This window comes from Mesoplodon mirus (assembly GCF_964341445.2).
Source record: "Mesoplodon mirus genome assembly, chromosome: 12".
Classification (NCBI taxonomy): domain Eukaryota; kingdom Metazoa; phylum Chordata; class Mammalia; order Artiodactyla; family Ziphiidae; genus Mesoplodon; species Mesoplodon mirus.
Genome location: NC_138988.1, coordinates 6,494,113 through 6,517,579, shown reverse-complemented (window position 1 = coordinate 6,517,579; position 23,467 = coordinate 6,494,113). Strand labels below are relative to the sequence as shown.

The 23,467-nt window shown below is 49.4% G+C and overlaps 1 protein-coding gene across 1 annotated transcript in view; it reads left to right on the top strand.

Moving 5' to 3' along the window:
* Window positions 1-23,467, top strand: part of SLC6A11 (solute carrier family 6 member 11) — a 122,810-nt gene that overhangs the window by 35,356 nt on the left and 63,987 nt on the right. The window contains exon 6 of the mRNA XM_082639682.1: window positions 19,762-19,896. Coding sequence (XP_082495808.1) covers window positions 19,762-19,896 — 135 coding nt within the window. The remainder of the gene's footprint in view (window positions 1-19,761; window positions 19,897-23,467) is intronic.

The window sequence follows — 23,467 nt, the reverse complement described above, 5'->3', positions numbered from 1 at the left end:
GTAGAACCGTAGTTTATACCTCATTTAATCATAACATGATAGAATTGAATGTTTTGCCTTTTTCATCACAAAGCATTCCCGCTGCCCCCATCTTGCCAAAAGACGATTTTTAAATTCCATTGAATAAATCTTTCATGACATTGTAAACTCTTCCATGGCTTACTGGACTCAAGATATTTACAGTTTTTCCAGTCATTGAAAATGCTAATGGAAGCGCTTGATTCATGTGGCTTTCCTTCCCTATGGGAGATCATTTTGCTAGGAAGGTGACAGGGTGTGAAACCTCTGCCAGAATCACCAGTCTTATCGGCCCCAAAAATCTTTGTCTACTTTCCCTTCCCACCTCCTGCTTCCAGCCAGGCTGGGCCCCCCACCATCTCTCTCCTCATGCCCAGATGCTCATGGTTGAAGGCCCAGCTCAAGTCCGGTCCTGGCATTTGGGAAATGTTAGGATTGGATGAAAGAGGTGAGTCTCCTTCACCCCAAACACCCGTTCCCTCAGACCCGCCTCCCTGTCCCCACTTTCCACCGGCACTCCCTTCTCCATGTTCACTCGCCAGATGAGCAGGGTGACCGGGGGCACTTTGCCCCCTTCCAGCTCTTGCTTCCTCACCCTCCTGCTGTCTCTTCTCCTCCAGGAAGCCTTCAGGGGCCCCTCCCACCCACATCCTTCTCGGCCTTCTCTTCACTCCCCTGATGGCTCTCGCCTCGGCAGCGTTCAGCTGTCCTGAGTTTGCCTCTCGTTGTCTCATTACTGCTGGGCTTGTGGGCCCAGAGTGATTTCTTACCCTGTAGGGCAAATATTTATTAAACATGTCCTGTGTACCATGTCCTGTGCCCAGGACCACAGATATCAACTCTAAACAAGTTTAGAGGCTAGAATTTAGAAGACAAGTAAACAGGCAGTTACAAAATGTCCCTGTGCTGGGGATAAATGCGACCCCAGGAAGCAGTGGGATCCATGCTGGCTGGGGAGGTACAGATGGTTATTAATTACCCATAGGCAGAGGAGAAAGAAGATTCCAGGTAAAAAGAACCACGTACAAAGGCCAAAAAGCTAGCTTACATCCTTTTTCCTCCCTTCTCTCTTTTTCCTTCCCTCTTTCTTCCTCTTTGTATATGTTGACAGAGCATCCATGGCTTGTCGGGGGCCCTTGTGCATTTCTCTGTCCCCAGGGTAACCCACGTGGTAGGTGCTGGGAACTATGGCTTGCTGATTCAATCAGCCAACAAGTGTGTGATGCCTGTCACATGCTAGGACCTGTTTGACTGATTGAGGTGAAAGTTCTAAAGCATTTCCTGGCAGTCACACGACTAAGCTCTCTTCCCCCCGCCGCCCTCCCTGTGGCTAAAGAAACAGCAGAGGGAAAACCCTTCTCGGGGGAGAGAAGTGGAAAATGAGGCAGGGTGGATGGCAGTTGCGTGTGATCTGTGTGCAGCTGTAGGTGCGAGACCCTCTCTGGGGATGAGGAGCAAATGGAGGGTGGCTGCAGGTCGAGGGGGTGCAGGGAGATGAGCAGGGGGCACAGAAGCTAAGGGGTCGGGCTGCCCAGGTTCAAAGCTCGGGTCCACCCCCCAGCTAAGGAAATGCCTTTCACAGAGCACCTACTGTATGCCTGACATTGGGCTCGGCACTCTCTGTTCATTGTCTAATTTAACTTTACAGCAGACGGTCAGGTGAGGGTCAGCACGCCCACTTTATAAATGAAGTCCCGGAGGCGTAGGTGATGGGCATGGGTCACATGGCTAGCAGAGGCAGGATTCGAACCCAGGTCTGCCAAGGTGGATCCCGATCCCCAACCACTGTTCTTCCCACTGGTGAATTCAGGGCCCTCAGTAAGTGAACCTTCAGCCGCCCACCGGCCCGAGTGCTCACCACGGGCCCACTGGTGGTGGGAGGGTGGGAGAGAGCAGAGCCCGGCAGACAGGGCTTTGCATCACAGCTCTGCCTCCAGCATGACCCTGGGGCTGGGCCTTTCTTTGCCTCTGAGCTGTTTCCTCAGCCTTCACTGGGGGCAGTAAGAGCACCCATCTCGTTGGGTTGCTGTGAAGCTTAAGTGAGGTGATGCCTTTAAGTTATCTGCTTACCACACAGTAAACACACAAATCGCTCTTGTTTTTATATTATGGCTTGTCATTTCTATAAACCCATTCTCCAGCTTAAGAGAGTTTTCAGTCTAGTGGGGCAGTAAGATTGGATTCGCTCACTTGAAGATCATTAACAGCATTTTGTAGTATAGATGAACTGTCAAATGATGGCTCAGTCAGTGCTGGTACAGAGTTTGGATAAAGAAGTTGCTGTGGCCCAGAGCTGTCTGGAAAGTGCTCCTGGGAGAGGTGGGATGTGAGCTTCACGCTGAAGGATGGCCATGTGGAGGAGGAGGGGTAAGGAAAGAGACCATCAAGCATGGCTGTGGAGGTTGGAAGCGATAGGCTGGGCCAGACTCCAGGGTCGGGCTAGACTAGGTCCCGTGCGCAAGTGGGCAATGGGGAGCCATTGAGAGTTCTTGAGCAGGGGTGTTTTTGAGGAGAGTGGAGGGGTCCCCGACAGGCCTCACATTGCACTCTGTGCTGGGCAGCAGCTGCCTTCCTTCCTGTCTGACAGCCGCCCGTGGGTAATAAACGAGACCCCCCCAGTAAGAACATTGGAGCAGATGGTAACTCACTCTGCAGAAGCCAGACACTGCTGTGGTCCTGAATCACAAGTATGTTGTGTCACAGTTATGACTGGCCCAGTGCTGTGACAATTATCGTATTGACACCAGGAAACCGGTGCTGACTCTGTGCCAGCACTGGCACCACAGCCTTTACAAGCCCCATTTATAGACCCAGCACCCCTGTTGATGGTGAGGATTATAACACTGCCTTTGCCACCTGGAAATGCAAGTCATAAATAATCTACCAGCACAGGTAAGTCTGAGAAAATCTATATAATACCCCAGCTGTATTGTAAAGGAAAAGCAGAAAGGAAGCAACCTGTAATAGAACAACATGTGTTTCAACATGTAAAGGTTCAGACACAAACATAATCTAGTCGACAGGTACCAGCACCACCCTGGAGTGATTGCACTTGGCTGCGAGATGGGAGAGCCAAGTGTTGTCTGTACTTTTCCTCTACGTTTTACATCTTGAAATAAGAGCTAGCACCTACGTTATTATAGACTCTCGATGAATGCCATGACTACAAACATGGACTGATACAAGGGAGTGGCACTGGCTACTCAGGTTCCACTGGTGGTATTGCCGGTAGTGACATGATTTTCTGAAATGATGGATAACATTTGGTAAAGCACTGAGTAAAAGATAGTACCATCCACCTTCAATTTATATGGTAATTGCATTTCTGGAAAATTCAGTTTATATTAAAATGAGGTGAAATATACTTTGAGGTTATATGTAAAGCAGAATCAGATTCTAGGCTTAATAATTAGAAGCAACCCACACACACGAGTGTCTGGTGGCACGTTTAGAAATCATGAAAAACAGGGCAGTACTGTTGTGCGGGGCTGTCCCCGTGCGTGCAGGATTGCCAGCTTTCCTAGGCCTCAGTCATTACATGCTGACCCTCAGTCTTTGTGATCACCTAAAATAGCCCTATGTGTCTCCAGGTTGCCCTTTAGATGACAATACTGCTTTTGCAGCAACTGCCAACTTATATCAAATTGTTTAACCTTTGCAACAACCCTTTGAAGTAGATGTTTTCATTCCCATTTTCTGGATGTGCACACTGAGGCTTGGAGAGGTGCCGTAACCTGCTCAAGGCCCCAGAGCTGGGAGCAGAACCCTCTCTGTTTTTCTGCCTCACCAGAGCATTTAGTACTGCATTAGTGTTTTATGGAACCATGTGCCTTAAGGTTACTTCAACATGCATTTATTAAACTCCTACTGGATTACAGGCGCCCTGGTAAGTCCTGGAGACACAGAGGCAAATATCTAAGATGTGGTCCCTGTGCAACGTGTGGGCTGGTACAGAGAGAGGGTGGAGTGGGGGGTCTTGGCTCAGGAAAGGAACAGAAAGAAGTTCAGGGTGGCCAGTGCACAGTCCTTGAGAGGGAACGGAGGGAGACAGGTTGGAGTGGTAGGCAGGGGTGGCTTAGGAAGGCACCTAGTGAGATGAAGGTGGTGGAGAGCCACAAAGGGCTTAAAGCGGAGGGGTGTGGTGACCGGGCTTTCTTTAGAGAAAGGCCACTGTGCTTGTGGCATGAGGAATGGTTCCATGGGACCTGAGGCTGCATTCTACATAGTAGTTGTTCGGTAGGAGGTGGTGGCAGCTTTCGGAGAGAAGAGGACGGTTTGAGAAATACACAAGGGTGAGAATCCACCCTCGGTGACTGAACGCAGAGGGTGTTGGGGGCAGAGAAGTCCACGCAGCTTCCTGGCTTGAGTACCCGTGCTTGGTGGAGCTGTTGGGTGAGACGGGGTGGTGTCAGGGGAGGGAGAGGTTGGGCCAGAACTGAGGGAGATATGCCTCTCTTTGGGGACCCGTTACGTTTGCAGTGCCTCTGAGACTGCAAGTGGAGATGTCCGGGTGGTGGACAGGAAGCCTGGAGCTCAGACAGAGGGATGTGGAGTGGAGTCATCAGTTTGTGTGTTAGGATTTCTTTACCTGGGGCCCAGGGGTGCTTCAGGGGGGCCCCTGAAACCCCTTGGAATTGTATAAAAATGATGGGATCAGGGGACTTCCCTGGCGGTCCAGTGGTTAAGACTTCGTCTTCCAATGCAGGGGGTGTGGGTTCAATCCCTGGTCGGGGAGCTAAGATCCCACATGCCTTGCGGCCAAAAAACCAAAACATAAAAAAACAGAAGCAATATTGTAACAAATTTAATAAAGACTTTAAAATAGGTCCACAAAAAAAAAAATCTTAAAAAAAAATGATGGGGGCTTCCCTGGTGGCGCAGTGGTTGAGAGTCTGCCTGCCGATGCAGGGGACGCGGGTTCGTGCCCCGGTCTGGGAGGATCCCACATGCCGCGGAGCGGCTGGGCCCGTGAGCCATGGCCGCTGAGCCTGCGCGTCCAGAGCCTGTGCTCCGCAACGGGAGGGGCCGCAACAGTGAGAGACCTGCGTACCGCAAAAAAAAAAAAAAAAAAAAGATGGGATCATGTGAATAAGTACATTTTTCTAGGGTATGAGTCCATAGCTATCATCTGATTTTCAAAAGGGCCTGTGTCCCCCAAAAGATGAGAAACCTCTGACATGCCATATTTTACCTGTTCTAAGTTACACTGTTATTTTATATACCAGAAGGTACCTAATACGTCCAATTAAGAAGGATGTACATCAGAAGCAGAAACACTGCTAGTTAATCTGCTCTACATTACCTTAACGTTGGTTATTCCTTTGTGACACATGAAATAACCACACTGGACTCTTGTTGCTTTGAAGATTATTTATCTCTCCCAAAGGAACCGGCAGGTTCTCCTGTCTGCAGGTGCATTGTTTGAGGTAAGACAGCGACCAGTTTGCATGTACTGCAGTAACAGCATAATCCAGCTTCGTCTACTGGTGTGTATCTTCTCAGATCTATGAAGTACTTGGTTGTTTCTTTGCAAGAAAATACAGGATCGTGATCATTTCTCTGATGATTTATATTTGCTTTACAGTGTCAACTTTAACCCTCTGTCTGTGAAACACAGTGTAATCTTTTAAAAAGACGTTCTAAACATCAAACAGCAATTGATTTAAATTAAATTGATTTAAAAATATTTTAACCAACAGAGCCCGTAACTCGGCCAAAGTGATGATAAAAGGATCAGCTCTGAGCCAGGTCCCTTACACTCAGAGAGTGGTAACTACATGCCACCTGGGGGGCATCCTGATTTCAGAGACAACAAGATAAATAGTGCTAAGAGAATGCATTTTAGAGTTGATGGAATTAAAGCTCTGGGAACGGGTGGGATACCCAGGGAGAGAATTCAGGAGAAGGACGGAGGGGTAAAGGTATGGGACTTGGAGAGATGAGCGGTGGAGGAAGCTGAGTCCTCTGGGAAGTAGAGAAAGGCTGGTGTGGGGGGACCTGGAGGAGAGCAGGAGAGGGAGGGCCCCCTGCAGCTGGCCACACCTGGGGAGGGCAGCATCAGGGCTGCAGGGCAGTGGATCCCGACCGTGCGTCTCTCCCTTTCAAAGGCCTTATTCATTTGAGTTCAGAAGTTGAACTCAAAGAGGACACAGTGAGGTTGTCGGGTAGGTGACACTATTATCCAAGAAAGAGACACAGAAGGAGGAACAGATTGGGGGAGAAAGTAACAATTTGTGTTTTGAGCATGCGGTTGTAGGTAGGAAATCCAGGTGGATGTACACAAAAAGGGTGTTGAAAGTACGGGTCTTAAACTCAAGAGATACCACTGGGCTGGTGAGAGACATTGAAGATCATCAGCACATCAGTGGCCCCAAGAACCGTAGGAGTAGGTAAGAAAAGCCACAGGAGTGTGTAGAGAAAGAGCAGATGTGGGAGGAGGCCGGACTTCCGGGAAACAGCTTAGAAATCTGCACACCCAGCAAGCAGCCACCATGACAGCCAGAGGGCAGGGCTCGCTCCTGACCTACCTTTGCATCCTCTATGCCTACTGCAGTATCTGGCACATAACAGATGCTAATCAGAGTTGGCTGACTGGTTGATTAATTGATGGAAGGAATGTGTGAAAAAATGAACTTGTAAAAGACTAAAAACAACATGAGGAAAGGAAGCAGGAAAGCAGGAGCATCTAATGGGGGAAAGTGTTTAAGCCGGGAAATGGGAGAAAGACAAGGTGTCCCTTAATGAGGTGCCCTGGTGTCCTTGGGGAGTGGCCCTTGAGTGGAGAGTTGGGAAACAAGACAGATGGCCATCACCTGAGGCAAGAACAGGAGGCAAGCATGGATTCTGCTTTCAACCAATGAAGCTGTTTTGGAAGGAGCGTGTTGCAGCTAGCACAGGTGGTCTGGGAAGGACCCGTGTTGCTCAGGATGCCTGAGAAAGGGCCCAGGAGAGCCCCCCGAGTCGTTGCCCTGTGGGATGGATGGGAGGCAGTCTGTCTTAGGGAACAGGTGATGCTTACAGGATCCAGGCAGCATCTTGCCCTTTCTGGCTGCAGACACAGCCCCTGAGCATGGACGCTCTCCTCTGCCCTCCATCACTAAGAGTGTGTTGAAGGCCAAAGTAAGAGGACATGGAGTGGTGTTTCTTGTTTGACAGCCTCCCTGCACCAGTAAACCCCTGCCCAGGATTTAAGGGTGTGCTTTTATGGTGCCCTTGGTTGCCATGGCGACAGCAGCCTTCTAGTCCAAGAGAGATGGATGGTGTTTGAATCACTATAAGCCAAGGTACCAATGTGCTTTCCAGGCAGTAAATAATAACTCCTAATGCCGGTGGAAGCTTGGCTGGGCACTGCATGGAATATTTATGTTGCTTGGGCTATTCTGGGGATTCGTTTTCATTTTTGTGGTCTTCATGGTGGAGATGTGTAAAAATCAATAGCATTGACTCTCTCGCTAATCTTAATTCACCATGAAATAGGCTTAAACACCAGACTCCCCCTTCCAGTGATTTTTTTTTAGGTATCCTGTGGACAAGGACTTGAATTGGGCTCAGCAATCTTTGTGCATGTGGTTGTTCTTCAAGTCTCTTGTCCCCTCCGGACACAGCTTCCCTACCACCATGCAGATCTTGTTTCTTTCCTAGAGGTGAGGTTCCTAGGCTGAAGCACCCTGTGTGCTGACCCTTCTTGTTCTAAAGAATGTATTCACACAGCACATTCTAGATCAGGACTCCTTGGAGCAACAGGACAGCCTGTTCCCCTTCGAAGCCCAGCTCCAGGAAGACCTCGCTAGCGACACATTGCCACCTGAGCTGCCTCTGTGTCCCTGAGCGCCCACTGCTGCTGTCTCCCGAATGGCCCTTCGTCATGACTGTCACTGTCTGGGTCCGGCTCATTCATCAGCACAATGTCTAAGACCAGCACAGGACCTGGCACCCAGTGGGCTTAATAAATGGCTGGTGAATTGAATTGGACAGAAAGTCCTTTACTTTCAGATGGAGAGGCTCGAGTGAGAGAAGACTGTGCCGAAAGCCCGTTGTAGACACATGGGTTTATGTCCTATTTTGTCCCATTCATTCTCACTGGGTTATTGGGGTCAGAATGGGCTCATTCACCAAGTGTTTACAGCTTTCATAGGCCTCAATGAGAAGCACGCAGAGCGTGCAAAGATAAGGCCCTCACCCTCAGTAAGGGAGAGGCAGGTGCACAAGAGTGTAGAATGAAGAAGGGCTCAGGAGGAAGGAGAGCTGTTGAGTAAGGGCTGCTGTGCCTGGTGCTGTGTAGACACTGGCTCATGTAATTCACACCTGCCGTGAGAGGTGGGAACTGTAATCCACATTCCATGGACTTAAGAACCCACGGCTCAGGGACTTCCCTGTTGGTGCAGTGGTTAAGAATCCGCCTGCCAATGCAGAGGACACGGGTTCGAGCCATGGCCTGGGAAGATCCCACATGCTGCAGAGCAGCTAAGCCCGTGCGCCACACCTGAGCCTGCGCTCTAGAGCCCGCGAGCCACAACTACTGAAGCCCGCGCACCTAGAGCCTGTGCTCCGCAACAAGAGAAGCCACCGCAATGAGGAGCCCACGCACCGCAACGAAGAGTAGCCCCTGCTCGTCGCAACTAGAGAAAGCCTGCGTGTAGCAATGAAGACCCAACACAGCCAAAAATAAATTAATTAATTGAAAAACAAAACAAAACGCACGGCTCAGAGGGATTGAGTCAATCTGCTGCATTATTGTCCGCACTTTACAGAAAAGAATATGAAGACCTAGAAAGACAACTTGCCAAAAATCAGCCACATGCATAGAAAGCACCAGAGGCTGGGTTTTGAACTTGGAGTTTCTGGAGTCAAGGCCTATCCCGGATCTGTGTGCTGTATTGCCCAGTGTGCTGTAGGCTATGGAGGGAGCATTTTGTCCTTCCTGGATGGCCTCATGCTGAGACCTGGAAGATGTAGTAACTGAACTGGTCTTGAAGATTGGCGAGATTTTGGTAAGTAGAGAAGGTGGAAAGGAGCTTCTGGGTGAACAGAAGCAAAGGCTTGCACGTGGGAAAGTGCAGGGTTTGTTCAGGGAACACAGGGAAATGTGGTGTGTGATGAAGCTGCACTTGAATTCCCCGTGGGGCTAGGTAGTAGTTGAGTATCGGCCTTGGAGTTGGATGGATCTGAGCTTGAATCCTACCTTTTTCTAGCTGGGCAACCGTGGGCCAAATACTCTAATTCTGGGTGCCTCCATTTCCACCTCTGTGCAATGGGAATGATAATACTACTTTCTGTCTTTTAGAATTCGATAGCGTAAGAGTAAAGCATGTAGAGCCAGCAATAACTACTAGTCCCATCATTATATCATTACTAAGTATCCCCTGATCTTCCATTTCTCCCAAACTGAGCACTTTCCCTCTTGAGCCCTCTGCTTTCAACCAGGATGTCCCTGACTACTAAATAATAAAGCCATGGGATCTCAAGGTTAGAATAGGCCATGGGTGTGGATGATCTTTTTGGTGCCAACCATCAGCAAGAAGAAAGAGTAACACCATTCCCTGGCCTCCTAAGATGTTGGGTTTCTTGCCCACAATGCCCCAACCCTGATGATGAGATTAGATGTTGAGTGAATCCTTCTCTCCTGAACTACCAGGGCTGGAAGTGGCATTTTAGGGTCAATGTCTGAGAAGTCTCTGCAAGTTCCTCTCCATAAGCTGCACGTGAGCCCCCAGCAACCACGTACCCCTCAGTGGGGAGCCCCTGAGCCCCTTCCTCGCTGGGTTCCTGGAGCCCCACAGAGGTTGGTGATGCTCATTGTCCTCAGCTTCTCCAAAAGTCTGGCTTCCCCCTTTGCAGGGCAAGCTTCATCCCTGACATAAACATGTCTGTGATGACACATCTGGGACCCGTCCTTCCCTTCAACTCAGCTTTTGAGTCCCTTCTATTCTTTTACATTGGAATTCTGTCTTAACTGGTCCAGCCTGATTGAATGTCTTCCATTCCATCTCAGCACCCTCGGCACCCTGGCCCCTCAGCTGCTGCTGGAGCTAGGACTTCAGAGGATTCCGTCCATAATGGCCACCATGGCTCACTCCCACTGCCTTCCATCCTTTCTCCTGGAGTCTGGCTGCTACAACTCCTCAGGATGGCTGTGTACACTGCTCTCTGTCCTGATGATTTTTTGTTTTTAATCTCTGAGTCCTGTTCACCCGATTCACCCAGATTTTCCAGGCAATGCATAACCACCTCTTAACACCAGCCTTCCACTGCCACCACATTGCCAGTCACTCCCTTTGTCAGTAAGGGGATCCCATAGGGATTTTCGGGAGACTCCACTCTGTCCCTCCCCATATAGCTAAGACAGCCTCTCTGTTTGCATTTTTGAGCCCCCAGATATGTTGTTCTTTGCCAGTCAAGGCCACTGGGCTGGAGGGCATTGCGTCTTGACCCAGTGATACCAGCAAAGGCAGTCAGAATCCTTCAGTTATTGAGCGGTCGGTGTCTGTGTCATATGCTTGGCGTGGTGATCTCTAATCTTCACATCGACCTTGGAAACGGGTTATCCTCATTTTACACTGAGGAAGATGGAGGCCCTGGAAGGCTGCAGAGACCTTCTAACCCAGGCACGCACCTTTGTACTTGGTGGTGAGGTCCACACTGTCAGGTCAGTCTAAACTGTGACAGAGAAGGTTGGAACTGTGGATTACCAAGAAATGGTGATCTCTGGCAGGTCTGTTCTAAGTTCTGTTTTACTATGATGGATGGGACCTTTCTGCAGGCTTCCTGACTCTACTTATTCCTATTCCTGGTTGACCCCAGGTGTAGGATGGTCCCTGTCAAGAGTCCATGTTCAGATCCTCAGGTTGTCCTCAGCATCTTCGCTTCATTCTGAGTGGAAAGGAATAGTGTGGATCATCTGAGCAGGTGCATTCACTTAAGGAAAGGTGGCATAGACTAAGATTGGGAGCAGGCCCTACCCACAGTCACAGAGGTAGTCAGGGGTTAGATTCAAGGGTTAGATATTTAGGTTACGTGTTTGACTTTGTTTGTATCTGATTGGCCAGAACGTAGTCACCTGGTCACACCTAGCTGCAAGAGAGGCTGGGAAATGTCTTTATTCTAGGCAGCTATGGATCCAGTCGAAACTTAGGGGGTTTGTTACTGCTGAAGAAGGGAGAGTGGATCTTTGGTGGGGGACAGCTCAGAGTCTCTACCGTTGTGGTGGGATGGGGACTTAGAACCCAGTTATCCCTCCCTCCCTTGTTGCCTCTCAGTTCTGATCCTGTCCCTTGTCACTTTCCCTCACTTACTCCTCAGCCCAGCTCAGGGCTGATGCCACGTTACCTGGATCCCAAGGCAAGCCAGTGTTTTGGCATATTCTTTTAGGCTCCACACAGGTGCTAATGACAAACCACTGTCAAATTAAAACTTTAGCTCCTCATGGAAATGTTGCTGCATTGCTAAAGTACTCTTACCTCCTTGAATAGTGAATACCTTCACTATTTTCTTTTGAAAACATGATTCCCTCCACCTATTTAGAATCTGGTTACTTGAAACAGACAGAATGTTTTTTCTTTGTTTACTGTTTCTGCTACAGTGGTCTAAGAACGCCTCTAACAATGATGAAGAGGCCAGATGTGTCCATGGTGACCTCCCTTTTCAGATTCTCATTCTCCTGGCACCTTGTTCCTAGAGATCAATAACATCTGCATGGAAGTTATGCCAGACTATTTGGTGCCTGCTGTAGCGTTCTTTCCTAGGGGTTCAGGTAGTGCTGTCTCAAAACCAAAGCTGGGAAAAATCTGTTGGTGTTCAAAACAATGATTCTCTAAGGATTGGATGTTCAGTACCCTGCTTTCCAACCATATGGGATGGGCAGAGGTACCCCAGACACAGAGGCAAACATGGCTGGGGTAGCAGGCAATGATGAGTTGCTGCCAGAAGTCAGGCAAGCTGGGCCCCTGAGGTTAAGGACAGACAGAGGAGCAAACAGGAGTTGAAAACAGGAAGGTATTGTATCACCAGGTTTGCAGCAGAGAGCCCAGCACATGTGGTGGAGAGGGCAAACTCCTGATCACTGACAGCTCTGTAACCTGGAACAAGCCACTTCTCTCTCAAGCCTCAGTTTTTTCTTTGTCCGCAGAGTGGGGATAGAACTTATTCAAGTGGTATTAAGATCAGTTCAAGATACTCTGTGACACATCTCAGGCACCCAGTAGGTGCTGAGTTAACCTCAGTGTCTTCCAAGCTCCAGGTAGCTGGCTCGTGGAAGGTTCAGCCGAAGTCAGGATCAGGACCCTGGAGAGCTCCAGGGAGTCCTGGTCCTTTGAAAAGGGTTGTGCTCTAGACAGGGGTCCCCAAACCCAGGGCCCACGGACCACGCGGCCTGTTAGGAACTGGTCTGCACAGCAGGAGGTGAGCAGTGGGCGAGCGAGCGAGCGTAGCTTCATCTGCCGCTCCCCATCGCTTGCATTTACCACCTGAACCATCTCCACACACACCCCGCCCCCCCAACCCCCCCACACACACTGCCCCCCCTCCACCCCGGCCATCTGTGAAAAAATTTTCTTCCATGAAACCGGTCCCTGGTGCCAAAAAGGTTGGGGACCGCTGCTCTAGGAAACACTGCAGTTGCTGGGATGGATCTCAGCTTCATCCATCCTGTCCTTCTCACAAATAGGGGAAGTGTTCTTTCTCCTGGCGGTCCACAGGGTGATTTTAGTAATATATGAGCCCAGATTAAAGAACATCCCATCACATAATGAGACCGTATTCCCTTTTCATGTGTCTGAAGGCAAAAGGTGCAGTAAGCTGGCTTATTTTTTAGCACCTCTCTGACACTTGCTCCTCTTGCCTTTGAACTAAGAGAGAACACAGCTCAGACTCAGAACCTTTAGCTAGAATTTAATCACATTTTATCTTCATTGCATTTGTCTTCTATTTGTGGTAAGAGATAATGGTTTTCAGTTTATCGTGGCAGTTTACAGTTTTCTTATTACATAATATTTTTAATGTAAAAGAGCATATTGATTTATAGAAAATATTAAGTAAATAATGCAGAGATGATACACGTATGTGGCAAAAAAAATTGGGAAGATGGTAAGAGTGATTCCAGTTTGGATTAGTTCACCCCCCGCCTCATTGTCGATGGTAAAATGCCAGCCCAGGGAGAGTATGGAATTTGCCCAAACTGCTCAGCAAACTGTACCTTCTGACCCTGCGGTCTTGGGTCCTTGCCCCAACACCACCCTGCTAGCTCAGTGCCTTTTGAACAATGCTCAGCTTTCCAATTGACTCCATTATCCTAGAAAACTTAGGGAGGGGCAGCCCTTCTTCAACTTTCGCGGCATTCTCAGTGATCGGACCGTCCCCTCCCCCTAGGAAATAAATAGCTTTGTCCTGGAAGTAGGGAGAAAACACCCCACAATTCCAGTATTGGAATGCAAATGAGCAATTAGAGTCAATTAAAACAGGATACAGTATAATTACCACCAATTGTGCTAACCTTTATATTCAGTAGGACTTGACCTGCTAAAAGGAAATTAAACAATAGTAAAACAAAAAATTAAAAAAAACCCAACACAACCTCTTTCTGAACCAAAGGGTGTGCTTTGGTCAGGAGTCTCCTTTCAGAGGCCTGAGAGGTCTGACAGCTGAGACCCTCCTTCCCCCACACCCACCTCTCTGGGTCCTAACCACCACTGGCAGTGGCCAGGAACAGCCAGGCTTGATGGTACCTTGTCAGTGACCTTATTATGCCCGTAACCAGACCCTGCATAATTTAGCATAATGCCTGAGCCCTGCTTGGCTCCCTTCCAGACAGATCCTAGGGCCTCAGACATCTTGAAACTGAACTTTGCACCTGAACTTCCTTGCCCTCCTTCATTGGACTGGTCTGTCTTTTAAAGCCACATCTCCTGTGGTTTCCTTATTTATGAACACTCCCTAAAATCCGATGCAATTTTCTGAACCCCATTTTATGTGATTCTGACATTTCACATGGACAAAGCACAAGAGCTATTCTGAAGACCTGCATTCTAACCTCGGGGTCCAGATATCAGACTACTGATTTGTTTCTCTAACAAATATTTATTGAGCACATTGTATGTACCTTATGCCAGCCTGGGCACTGTGGATACAGCAGAGAATGTAAAAGACCCAACTCCCTTTTTCTGTGGAACTTACATTTTAGAAATGTTAAACTTGCAAGACTTTAAAACAGCTGACAGAGAACAGCTACGGTGCTGGGCAGATGCTGGCATGACTGGGGGATGGATGTGGGGTGAGGGTCAGGGAGGACGTGGCAGACAGGCGTGGTTTATAGTGAAGAGGGCGGCTCCTGACGTAAGACTGAGGTACTTCAAACCCACCACCGGGGGCCTCCCTGCCTGATGTGGACAGTAGATTGGACGATATCGCAGCTGGAAGGCAGGGCCCCTGGCTTTGAGGAGTCCTCAGCCCTGTGGGGATTCAGGCGTACCCAGGACTAACGCCTTGGGTGGCCCAGGAGCCGGGGATGGACGTTCTGGACAAAGGGAGGCATGAAAAGGCAGGGAGGTCTGAAGGAGGCCTGGCATGCGCCCCAGCAGCGAGGAACCTGGCACAGCGAGAGCGGAGTGGTTGGGGGAGGGGTGGAGACCGATGGAGTCACACAGCAAGTTGGGGCAGCGCCAGGGTTGGAGCACGGGGTCCCTGATGTGAAGCCCAGCCCTTCGCTCTGTATCCCACGACCCTGAGTGAGAGACTGGGAGGTGGGCTCAGGAGCAGGAAGACACAGGCCAGCTTCTTATTTTAAAAACTTGGGCTACGGAATGGGGCTGTCACATGACTGAGAAGAAAGGTGATGAAGGGCCCTGACGATGAGGATGAAGGCAGGGTGTCATTTCAGAGTATAGTTGGAGATCAAGTTGGCAGGACTGGATGCTCCTGCTGGGGTGTGAGGGCAGCCTCGGTGAGGCTGACTGCAGCCTGAGCACCCGCAGGACAACCTGGAGGTGCCTAGACATCCCAGGGGACCAGATCTGTGCTCATTTCAGGCTGGTTCCATACCTTCCCCGCCTGAATCAGCTCTCCTGTTCCTGCTTAGCCTTGGAGACCCAGCTCCAACCCCGCTGTCACGGCCAGGAGAAGGCCAGAGCCCTTCCTGGAGACCCTCCAACCTGTCTCTCTAGCCTTCTTTCCCGGTTTCACGCTACTGTGGTGGGTTCCTGACCCTAGACACCTCATCCGTGTGCACGCATCCAGCAGTGCTTGAGCACAACACCTGGTCTCACCATTCTGAGGGCTGGGACTAAGGACCTGCAGTGGATGGTGAAGGCATGAGTGAAGAATGGACTAGAGCAAGGGGAGCAGGTAGCGGGTTCTTCCCAGCTGATAATGGGGCTGCCTGGAGTCCCATGCAGAGGGTTCTGGGGCCACATCCAGGCTTAGCTGCAGGGTATCATAATCAGCTAGTGATGTCTGGCATGGGCACAGGAGGGAAGTGGCAGCATGTGTACCATTTACGTGCAGGTTCTCAATAACAAGGTCTGTACTGTTTGGACAGTCTACAGCTGCTCTTGGGAAAAATCAAAGGTGATATGCACGTGTCTAGGATGGCTGAGGGTAGAGACAGATTGCAAGGGGCTTTTAGGAGAGCTGGGCCAGCAATGCATCTCAGTTTTCATACTGCTCTCCACTTGCGTGCATTACATAACGATCCTCCCGAACCACCTTTTGTACCCTGGCTCCAGGCTCTCCAACATCAGCTTACAAGGGGATTGTTCTAGCTAACGCCTGACACCCAGTGGTTTCATTTTGGCAGGCTGACTCGTCCGCACTGTGGTCTTCGGGCAATTTACCTGAATATTTTATTCCCCTTATGGTTTTACAAAATGAGCATAAAAAGGAGGGTGTGGGTGCCAGTGGAGAGAGTGGAGTTCTCCTAAATGTCATATTAGAAGCAGAGCATCCATTTAGAACTCTGAACATTGGAATTGATTCAGAATAATCATCAGCCACTTAATAAATCCTGCCCATGTGCTGACTGAGGAGCAGTCTGCTCTGTGTACCGCCAGGGGCATGGCAGGCTGCGTGTGGCCAGGTTATGGATGACCCCTGATGACACACCAGTGGCCCAGTCCTCTCACCACAGACCAGACAGAGCACAAGCAGCACATTTAGTCACATCAGGATGGTCCCATAGATGAAGGCCAAATGTCTATGATTTTCGTTTGTTCTTATGTTTTACAGGATAACATCTTTTTCCCTAAATTTTGTGAGCATTGGGGGTTAAGCTCCAGAAATATCATTAATCAGGTCCTGGGCATTTTGGATAATTAATCTTCTGCCATACAACAGAGACAAAAATGGAAATTATACCGTGAAAGCAATAGATTTTCGCCTTCCCAGCTTCAAAGACATAAGCTGGTTGATTAGGGGGGTTCATTTTGAAGGAGGAGAATCAAGCATTTGTGTGAAATGCTGAAGATCTATGGTAGATTGTGCCTACAAAGCTAAGGGAAGTGGAGATTTTATAGCAATCTTAATTAGCTCTCTGGGCAGGAACCACCAACATTTACTGTTTACTGGTCTCTAATTTATTATTATTAGTATTATTATTACTAGTATTGTCTACTGGTCTGTAGTTATATATTTGACTTGCTTTCAACTTCTTTGGATTACCATATATGTGACAGCAAGAAATTGTTTGTATTGATTATATGCCTTGTCGATTGAGCCAGTGGTTGATCTGGGAACATGGACATAGAAATTTGTGGGGCAGAGTTGTGGGTGGCCTGAGGTGGGTGCCATCATGGTAGGTTAGGAACAGTGTCTGGATGAGATCATCCAGCCTTCCAGGTTGTGCTGGCAGGACCCATGGACACCACCCCCTGCTGGTTCTTATTTCCTATTGTTCAGGCTGAGTTTAAGTCCCTGCATTGTCACTTACCAACCAAATGACTTAACTTCTCTGAGAGTCACATCTGTAAAAATGGGGAAAATAACACTGAATTTGCATGGCTGTCGTGGGAGTCACATATACAGCTTCATGGTTGATTGCATGACCTCGAAGTCAGACAGGCCTCGTTGTGAATCTGACATCTGACATTCCTTAGCTGGGCCATCCTAGGTGAGTGAGCAGTGACCTCTCTGACATTCCTCATATCTAAAAAGACGATAATCATAACTATCTGAAGAATGAATGTCTGGTGTGTGGAAGTGATGAATAAACATAGCAGTTTCTGTCGTCATGTGTAAAGTGCGCAGCATATAGTAGGATTTTATTCGTTCCTTCTTCCTTCCGTCTCCATTTCCCATGTCCTGAACTCCTATTCATCCTTTACGGGACGACACCTGGGTCACGTCCTTGGAGAAGCCCTCTCTTGACTACCCCTGAGATTAGCTACTCCCTCCTCTGTGCTCCACCATCCTTTGCATTCCCCTGATTACACAGTGCATTAGTTATCTACCTACATACACGCCTGTCTTTTCTGTCAGTGGGAAGCCTCTTGAAACAGAAACTTTCATCCTGTGACTCCCATTCATTCAGGCGTCTAGCTCAGTGTTCGGTACAAGGGAGTGTTTAGGGTGTGTGAGTGAATGAGTGAGTAAATAAATAAATGAGTGGAGTGAAGGCCTGAACCACTAGTGAAAGAAACCCTGCATTGCAAAGGGGTGAGAGGCTCCAGAGTGATGGCGGGATTAAGATCTTAGGCCCTCGAGCACAGCTTCTGTACTTGAGGAACCTGAGCCTCTGGACCATCCAAAAGCTGGTGCACATATCTGTGAAAGTGCACATTTGGGGGAAAAGGGGGAGAGGGTCCATAACTGTCATCAGATTCTCAGAAGTGTCTGTGGCCCCCAAATATTAACAAGTTGATGCTCTAAATAGGTGGAGGAATGAAGTGATTGGAGGAGAGCATGTGACGAGGGAGAAAAAATAAGACCAGGAGGGGACACTGAGTCCTGAGGACACCTTAGGTAGAACAGGAACTCCTGTGGTCTGTCAAGGTGTTGCTGTTTCCTTCTGTGCAGCTCTTGTTCAAGGAAGCTTAGGGAAGATTTCGTTTCTTTCACTGCCTTGATTCTTGCACAGAATCCATGGGCTGCAAGGGTCTCTCAGGTTCATTGGGTCCAATCGCTTGCTTCCAAGCAGACCAAGCAGAAATGATTCCAGGAAAACACTGGGTCTTTCCCACCCTAAACAGCTCCCCATCCTCCTGTCCCCCTCCCATTCCCTCCTCTGTTTTATCCTCCCCTCTCCTCTCCTCTCCATCTTTGGCTATGAAAACTTGATTTTCATTAAGAGCAGTGATGTTCAAAAATGTGGGTCTTGGGGCTTCTCTGGTGGCGCAGTGGTTGAGAGTCCGCCTGCCGATGTAGGGGACACGGGTTCATGCCCTGGTCCAGGAAGATCCCACATGCCGTGGAGCGGCTGGGCCCGTGAGCCATGGCCACCGAGCCTGCGCGTCCGGAGCCTGTGCTCCGCAACGGGAGAGGCCACAGCAGTGAGAGGCCCGCGTACTGCAAAAAAAAAAAAAAAAAAAATGTGGGTCTTGACCCATTAGTGAATTGTGACATGAATTTAAAGGGCCATGACCAGTTTTTAAAAAATGACACAGGGCCTCCCTGGTGGCGCAGTGGTTGAGAGTCCGCCTGCCGATGCAGGGGATACGGGTTCGTGCCCCGGTCTGGGAGGATCCCATATGCCGCAGAGCGGCTGGGCCCGTGAGCCATGGCCGCTGGGCCTGCGCATCCGGAGCCTGTGCTCCGCAACGGGAGAGGCCACAGCAGTGAGAGGCCCGCGTACTGCAAAAAAAAAAAAAAAAAAATGTGGGTCTTGACCCATTAGTGAATTGTGACATGAATTTAAAGGGCCATGACCAGTTTTTAAAAAATGACACAGGGCCTCCCTGGTGGCGCAGTGGTTGAGAGTCCGCCTGCCGATGCAGGGGATACGGGTTCGTGCCCCGGTCTGGGAGGATCCCATATGCCGCAGAGCGGCTGGGCCCGTGAGCCATGGCCGCTGGGCCTGCGCATCCGGAGCCTGTGCTCCGCAACGGGAGAGGCCACAGCAGTGAGAGGCCCGCGTACTGCAAAAAAAAAAAAAAAAAAAATGTGGGTCTTGACCCATTAGTGAATTGTGACATGAATTTAAAGGGCCATGACCAGTTTTTAAAAAATGACACAGGGCCTCCCTGGTGGCGCAGTGGTTGAGAGTCCGCCTGCCGATGCAGGGGATACGGGTTCGTGCCCCGGTCTGGGAGGATCCCATATGCCGCAGAGCGGCTGGGCCCGTGAGCCATGGCCGCTGGGCCTGCGCATCCGGAGCCTGTGCTCCGCAACGGGAGAGGCCACAACAGTGAGAGGCCCGCATACCGCAAAAAAAAATAAATAAATAAATAAATAAAAATAAAAATAAAAATGACACAGTATGATAGAAAATATTAGAGTGTATCACACATGTGAGATGAGCATGAGTTGGTGAAACTTCCTGTTTCAGCTCTATGTGTGTATGAGTTGTGATATCGTATATATTTCTTTCTTCCGTTCTGGTCAAAAAAAGATTGGAAAGCACTGATACAGCACCACTGTGGGCTCTCAGGAGATGCTCACTGCAAGACCCAGACTTGAGGGGGTGGGTGCGAGAACAGGCTGTGTGAGGGCTCACTTCTTACCGCTGCGCTGGGTGGCCCTTTGCTGCCGGCAAGAAGTTAGGGGCCTGCCACGTTGCCCGCCACCGTCACTCCTTCTTGATCCTCTCCTCTCCTCTCCTCGCAGGTGGTGTACGTCACCGCGACCTTCCCCTACGTCATGCTGCTGATACTCCTGATCCGGGGGGTCACGTTGCCCGGGGCCTCCGAGGGCATCAAGTTCTACCTGTACCCCGACCTCTCCCGGCTCTCCGACCCACAGGTAAGAGTTGCTGGCTCCGCGCACAGCCGCCCTCCACCTCTGGGAAGCCTTCTACACGGAGACTCAACGACCCTTGGAGGGAAGTCTGTGGCCCCTTCTCAGAATAATACTTTTCAATGCATAAATTACATACACAGGGAATCAAATACATTGAAATACAATCACCAAAACATGAAAAATAGACAGATTTGTGACATGGTAATGTAGCAAGATCCAGCACGAGGTGAATAATTTCCATGATTTCAAAGTAGTGATGAGCATACATGATATTTGGAGAACTCTGTACCGTGATATGAAAATATCTGGGATTTCTACCTATTACAGTACTGTGGTCTGTTACCTGCCTTTGTAATTGAAGGAAATGCTAAATTTCAGTTAGAGGTCATTTAAAATAAAAATACACTTTTTTCTCCACCTAAGAACACAGATCTCTGCAGGCGTGCTTCTCTGAGAGAAACTGGGTCTTTGTTGGTGATTTTCTTTGCGGGGGTAGGTCACAGAAACAAAGTAACTGGTGACCTGGCTAAGCTGTCAGTTGTCTTTGGAAAGGCATCAGCTGTTCTGAATTCTGTGTAGAACTGTTCATGCCGAAGCCTCTCCAGGTGGGTAGGGGTGGTGTGCCTGGGCGGTGTGTTAGACAACAGATGAACGCAGCATCTTAGGGGCCCAGGTCTTCTCAACCTCCACTACTTGTTAGAAACTCCTGGGGAGCTTTTGAAAATCCTGATTCCCACCCAGAGCGCAACCCATACCATTGAAAACAAACTCTCTGGGGGTGGGTCTCAGGTCTCAGTGTCTTTTAAAGGCCCCCTGGCAATTCCAATGTGTGAAATAACATACTCAACAGATATCTCAGTGGGTGAAGAGGCGCTCGTTTTTCTTTGAAAACAAACACAGATCGTGCAGTAGAGTGTGGGATCTGCATTCAGCTGATCACGAGGCTTGCAAGAGATGTCAGGTCTTCTGTCTCTGGCTTGCGGCCACCCCCTATTAGGAGAATGGGGGTGTGAGGAGTGCTGGTTCGCGCAGCTCAGCTGTAGCTCATTACGGTGGGTTCAGGTGGATGGCGGCTGGGCCCGTGTGCTCATTTCTGTCTCAGTTTGCCCTGCCGTGAGGGCCCCGAGGCTCAGGCCCCAACAGCAGCAGCCTGAGCTGCAAGCAGAATCCCAGGAAGAAGGAAATTAGCTCCTGATGGCTGGCTTCACTAACTCCAATGTCTAATGCCAAAGGCTCAGTTGAAGAAGCAGTTTTGGAAAACAGATTTCCAAAATCACTGGTCTGTGCATTTTTGTTAGGTCCACAAATTCTGCCTTGATCCAGGATGGCTGTCCTGTTCTCTCCTCTGCCCACCGGCTTCCTTCTCCTGGTCCTCAGGGCTGGCCAGTCCTGAGCATCTCCCAGAGTTTCCAAACCTGGCTGATCCTCAGAACACCTTGGCACATGCTGAAATGCATTTTCTCAGGGGGCTGAGATGGCACCTGGGCATCTGTGTCATTAAGAAGGTTCAGAGGCCATTCTGATGATCAGAAAAGTTTGCAAAAACCCAACTGATACCTACAACGTTGGAGCCCTACACATAGATAGACACGTGTGCACACTCAGACACACCCACCTCCACACGCAGAATAGAAGTGAGGCCAGGCGGTTCACCATTCAGACCACCTGCCCTGATCATCCCAGTTTCCTACTGGATCTTTCCTTTAGGCCTCTGGGTCCCAGGCCAGCACGTATCGGTGAGGCTGTTCTATGGAGCGGCTGCTTGGAGTGGTGGAAAGCACACAGGGCTGGGAGTCAGGACATGGATTCTTCCTCTGGTTCTGCCACTGGTCCTGAGTGACCTTCGACAAGTTCCTTCTCTCTTTCTCCTTCTGGGCCTCAATTCCCCGCTGATGACATGAAAGGGTGAATTCAGTCAATGGTTTTCAAAGTAGATTTGGAGAGCCCTGAGTTTTCCATGAGCATGAGTCGGCAAACTATGACCTGCACGCCAGATTCAGCCCTCTGCCCATTTTTATAAATAAGGTCTTATTGGAACATGGCCATGGTATTATTATTTTTTTTAACATATTGTCTGTGGCTCTTCAAAGGCAGAACTGGGTGGTTGAGGCAGAAACCATATGACCCCCTGTATCAAGGGTTCCAAGACTTCCCCCCATCACCACCCCACATTCAGTTATTTATTAGAAGGGCTTGCGAGACGTAGAAGAAGTTATTCTCTTGGATTTGGTTTATTTCCATCATCAGTGGCAGAAAAAGACACATCAGGCAGAGTCTGGAGGAATCCACACCAGGCGTAGAGCAGTCTCTCCCCTTGCTGCCGGGAGAGGCTGCACAGAATGTCCTCCTTCTTCCAGTATCGAAATGCGGCAGCACGTGGGCAGCACTTCTGCCCAGAGGAGACTGCTCTGGACTTGGAGTCCGGGTTTTTAATGGGGGCATTTTATTAAGTGCATGATCGATCACAGTTCTCTGGATTCCACACCCCCATCAGGAAAGCAGGCATTCACTGTAAATTGCATTGCTTGTATGGACAGTCCAGGCAGGCTGGTCCAGCAGAATTGAGTGCCCCAGGCATGTGGACAACCGCATCACTTGGCATCATAGGGAATGTCGTAGCAGAGTTCCCAGACACCAGGGCAAGCCATGCCTCCTGGAGAGCAGCATCAGGCCTGCTATGGTAACGCTTTCCTGCACACCTGCAAAACATTAAATATTTACTGTTTGGCCTCTTCTGGAGAAAGTCTGCTGACCCCTGAGTTGAAGAACCTTCAGACACCTGTGAGGGGAAGGTTGATGGGCTCTGACCCCCACCTGATCCCCCCCACTCCATCCTTGTTGTCCTCTGCCTCTACTGCCACCAGCCTCATTCAGGCCACCGCCATCTCCCATTTGACAACTACAGAAGCCTCCTAACTGGTCTTCCAGAAGTGGCTCTTAACCCTTCTAGGCTACTTCCCACCCAGCAGCAGAGTGATCTTTTTGAAATATAAATCTGATGGGCACCTCTTTGTTTAAATCCATTCTGGGGTTCCCTGTGGTCTTTGGAATAAGATCCAAGTGGAGGGGCCTCTAAGGTCCTCCGTGAGCTGCCTCCTTGCTGCATCCCCCATCACTCTCCTCCTCTATCATTCCAGACCTTAGAATTCTAGATTTGGGGCTCCTTTCTGCCCCAGGACCTTCACACATGCTGTTTCTCCACTGGGAACACTCTTTCTCCCCAAGACCCTCCTTCCCCACCTTGCCTGAACAACACGCAGTCACCCTTTAGGATTCAGTTTAAACATTATTTGGTCAGGCAAGTCTGTCCCAACTGCCAACCATGCACCCCTGGACTGACTTTCCAAAGCACTTATGTTTGTGGTGAAATAATCACATATATAGGTCATATATGTATGGCCTGTATGATTTATTTATTTTCCATTTATTTGCAACAGATATTTACTGAGTGCCTACTCTTGTGTCAGAGATTATTATAGGTATTAGGCATATGGAATTAGACAGTGGACAAAAGAGTGATCCCCACCCCGTGGAATTTATATGCTGGCTGGGGAAGAAGGCAGTAAACAAAATC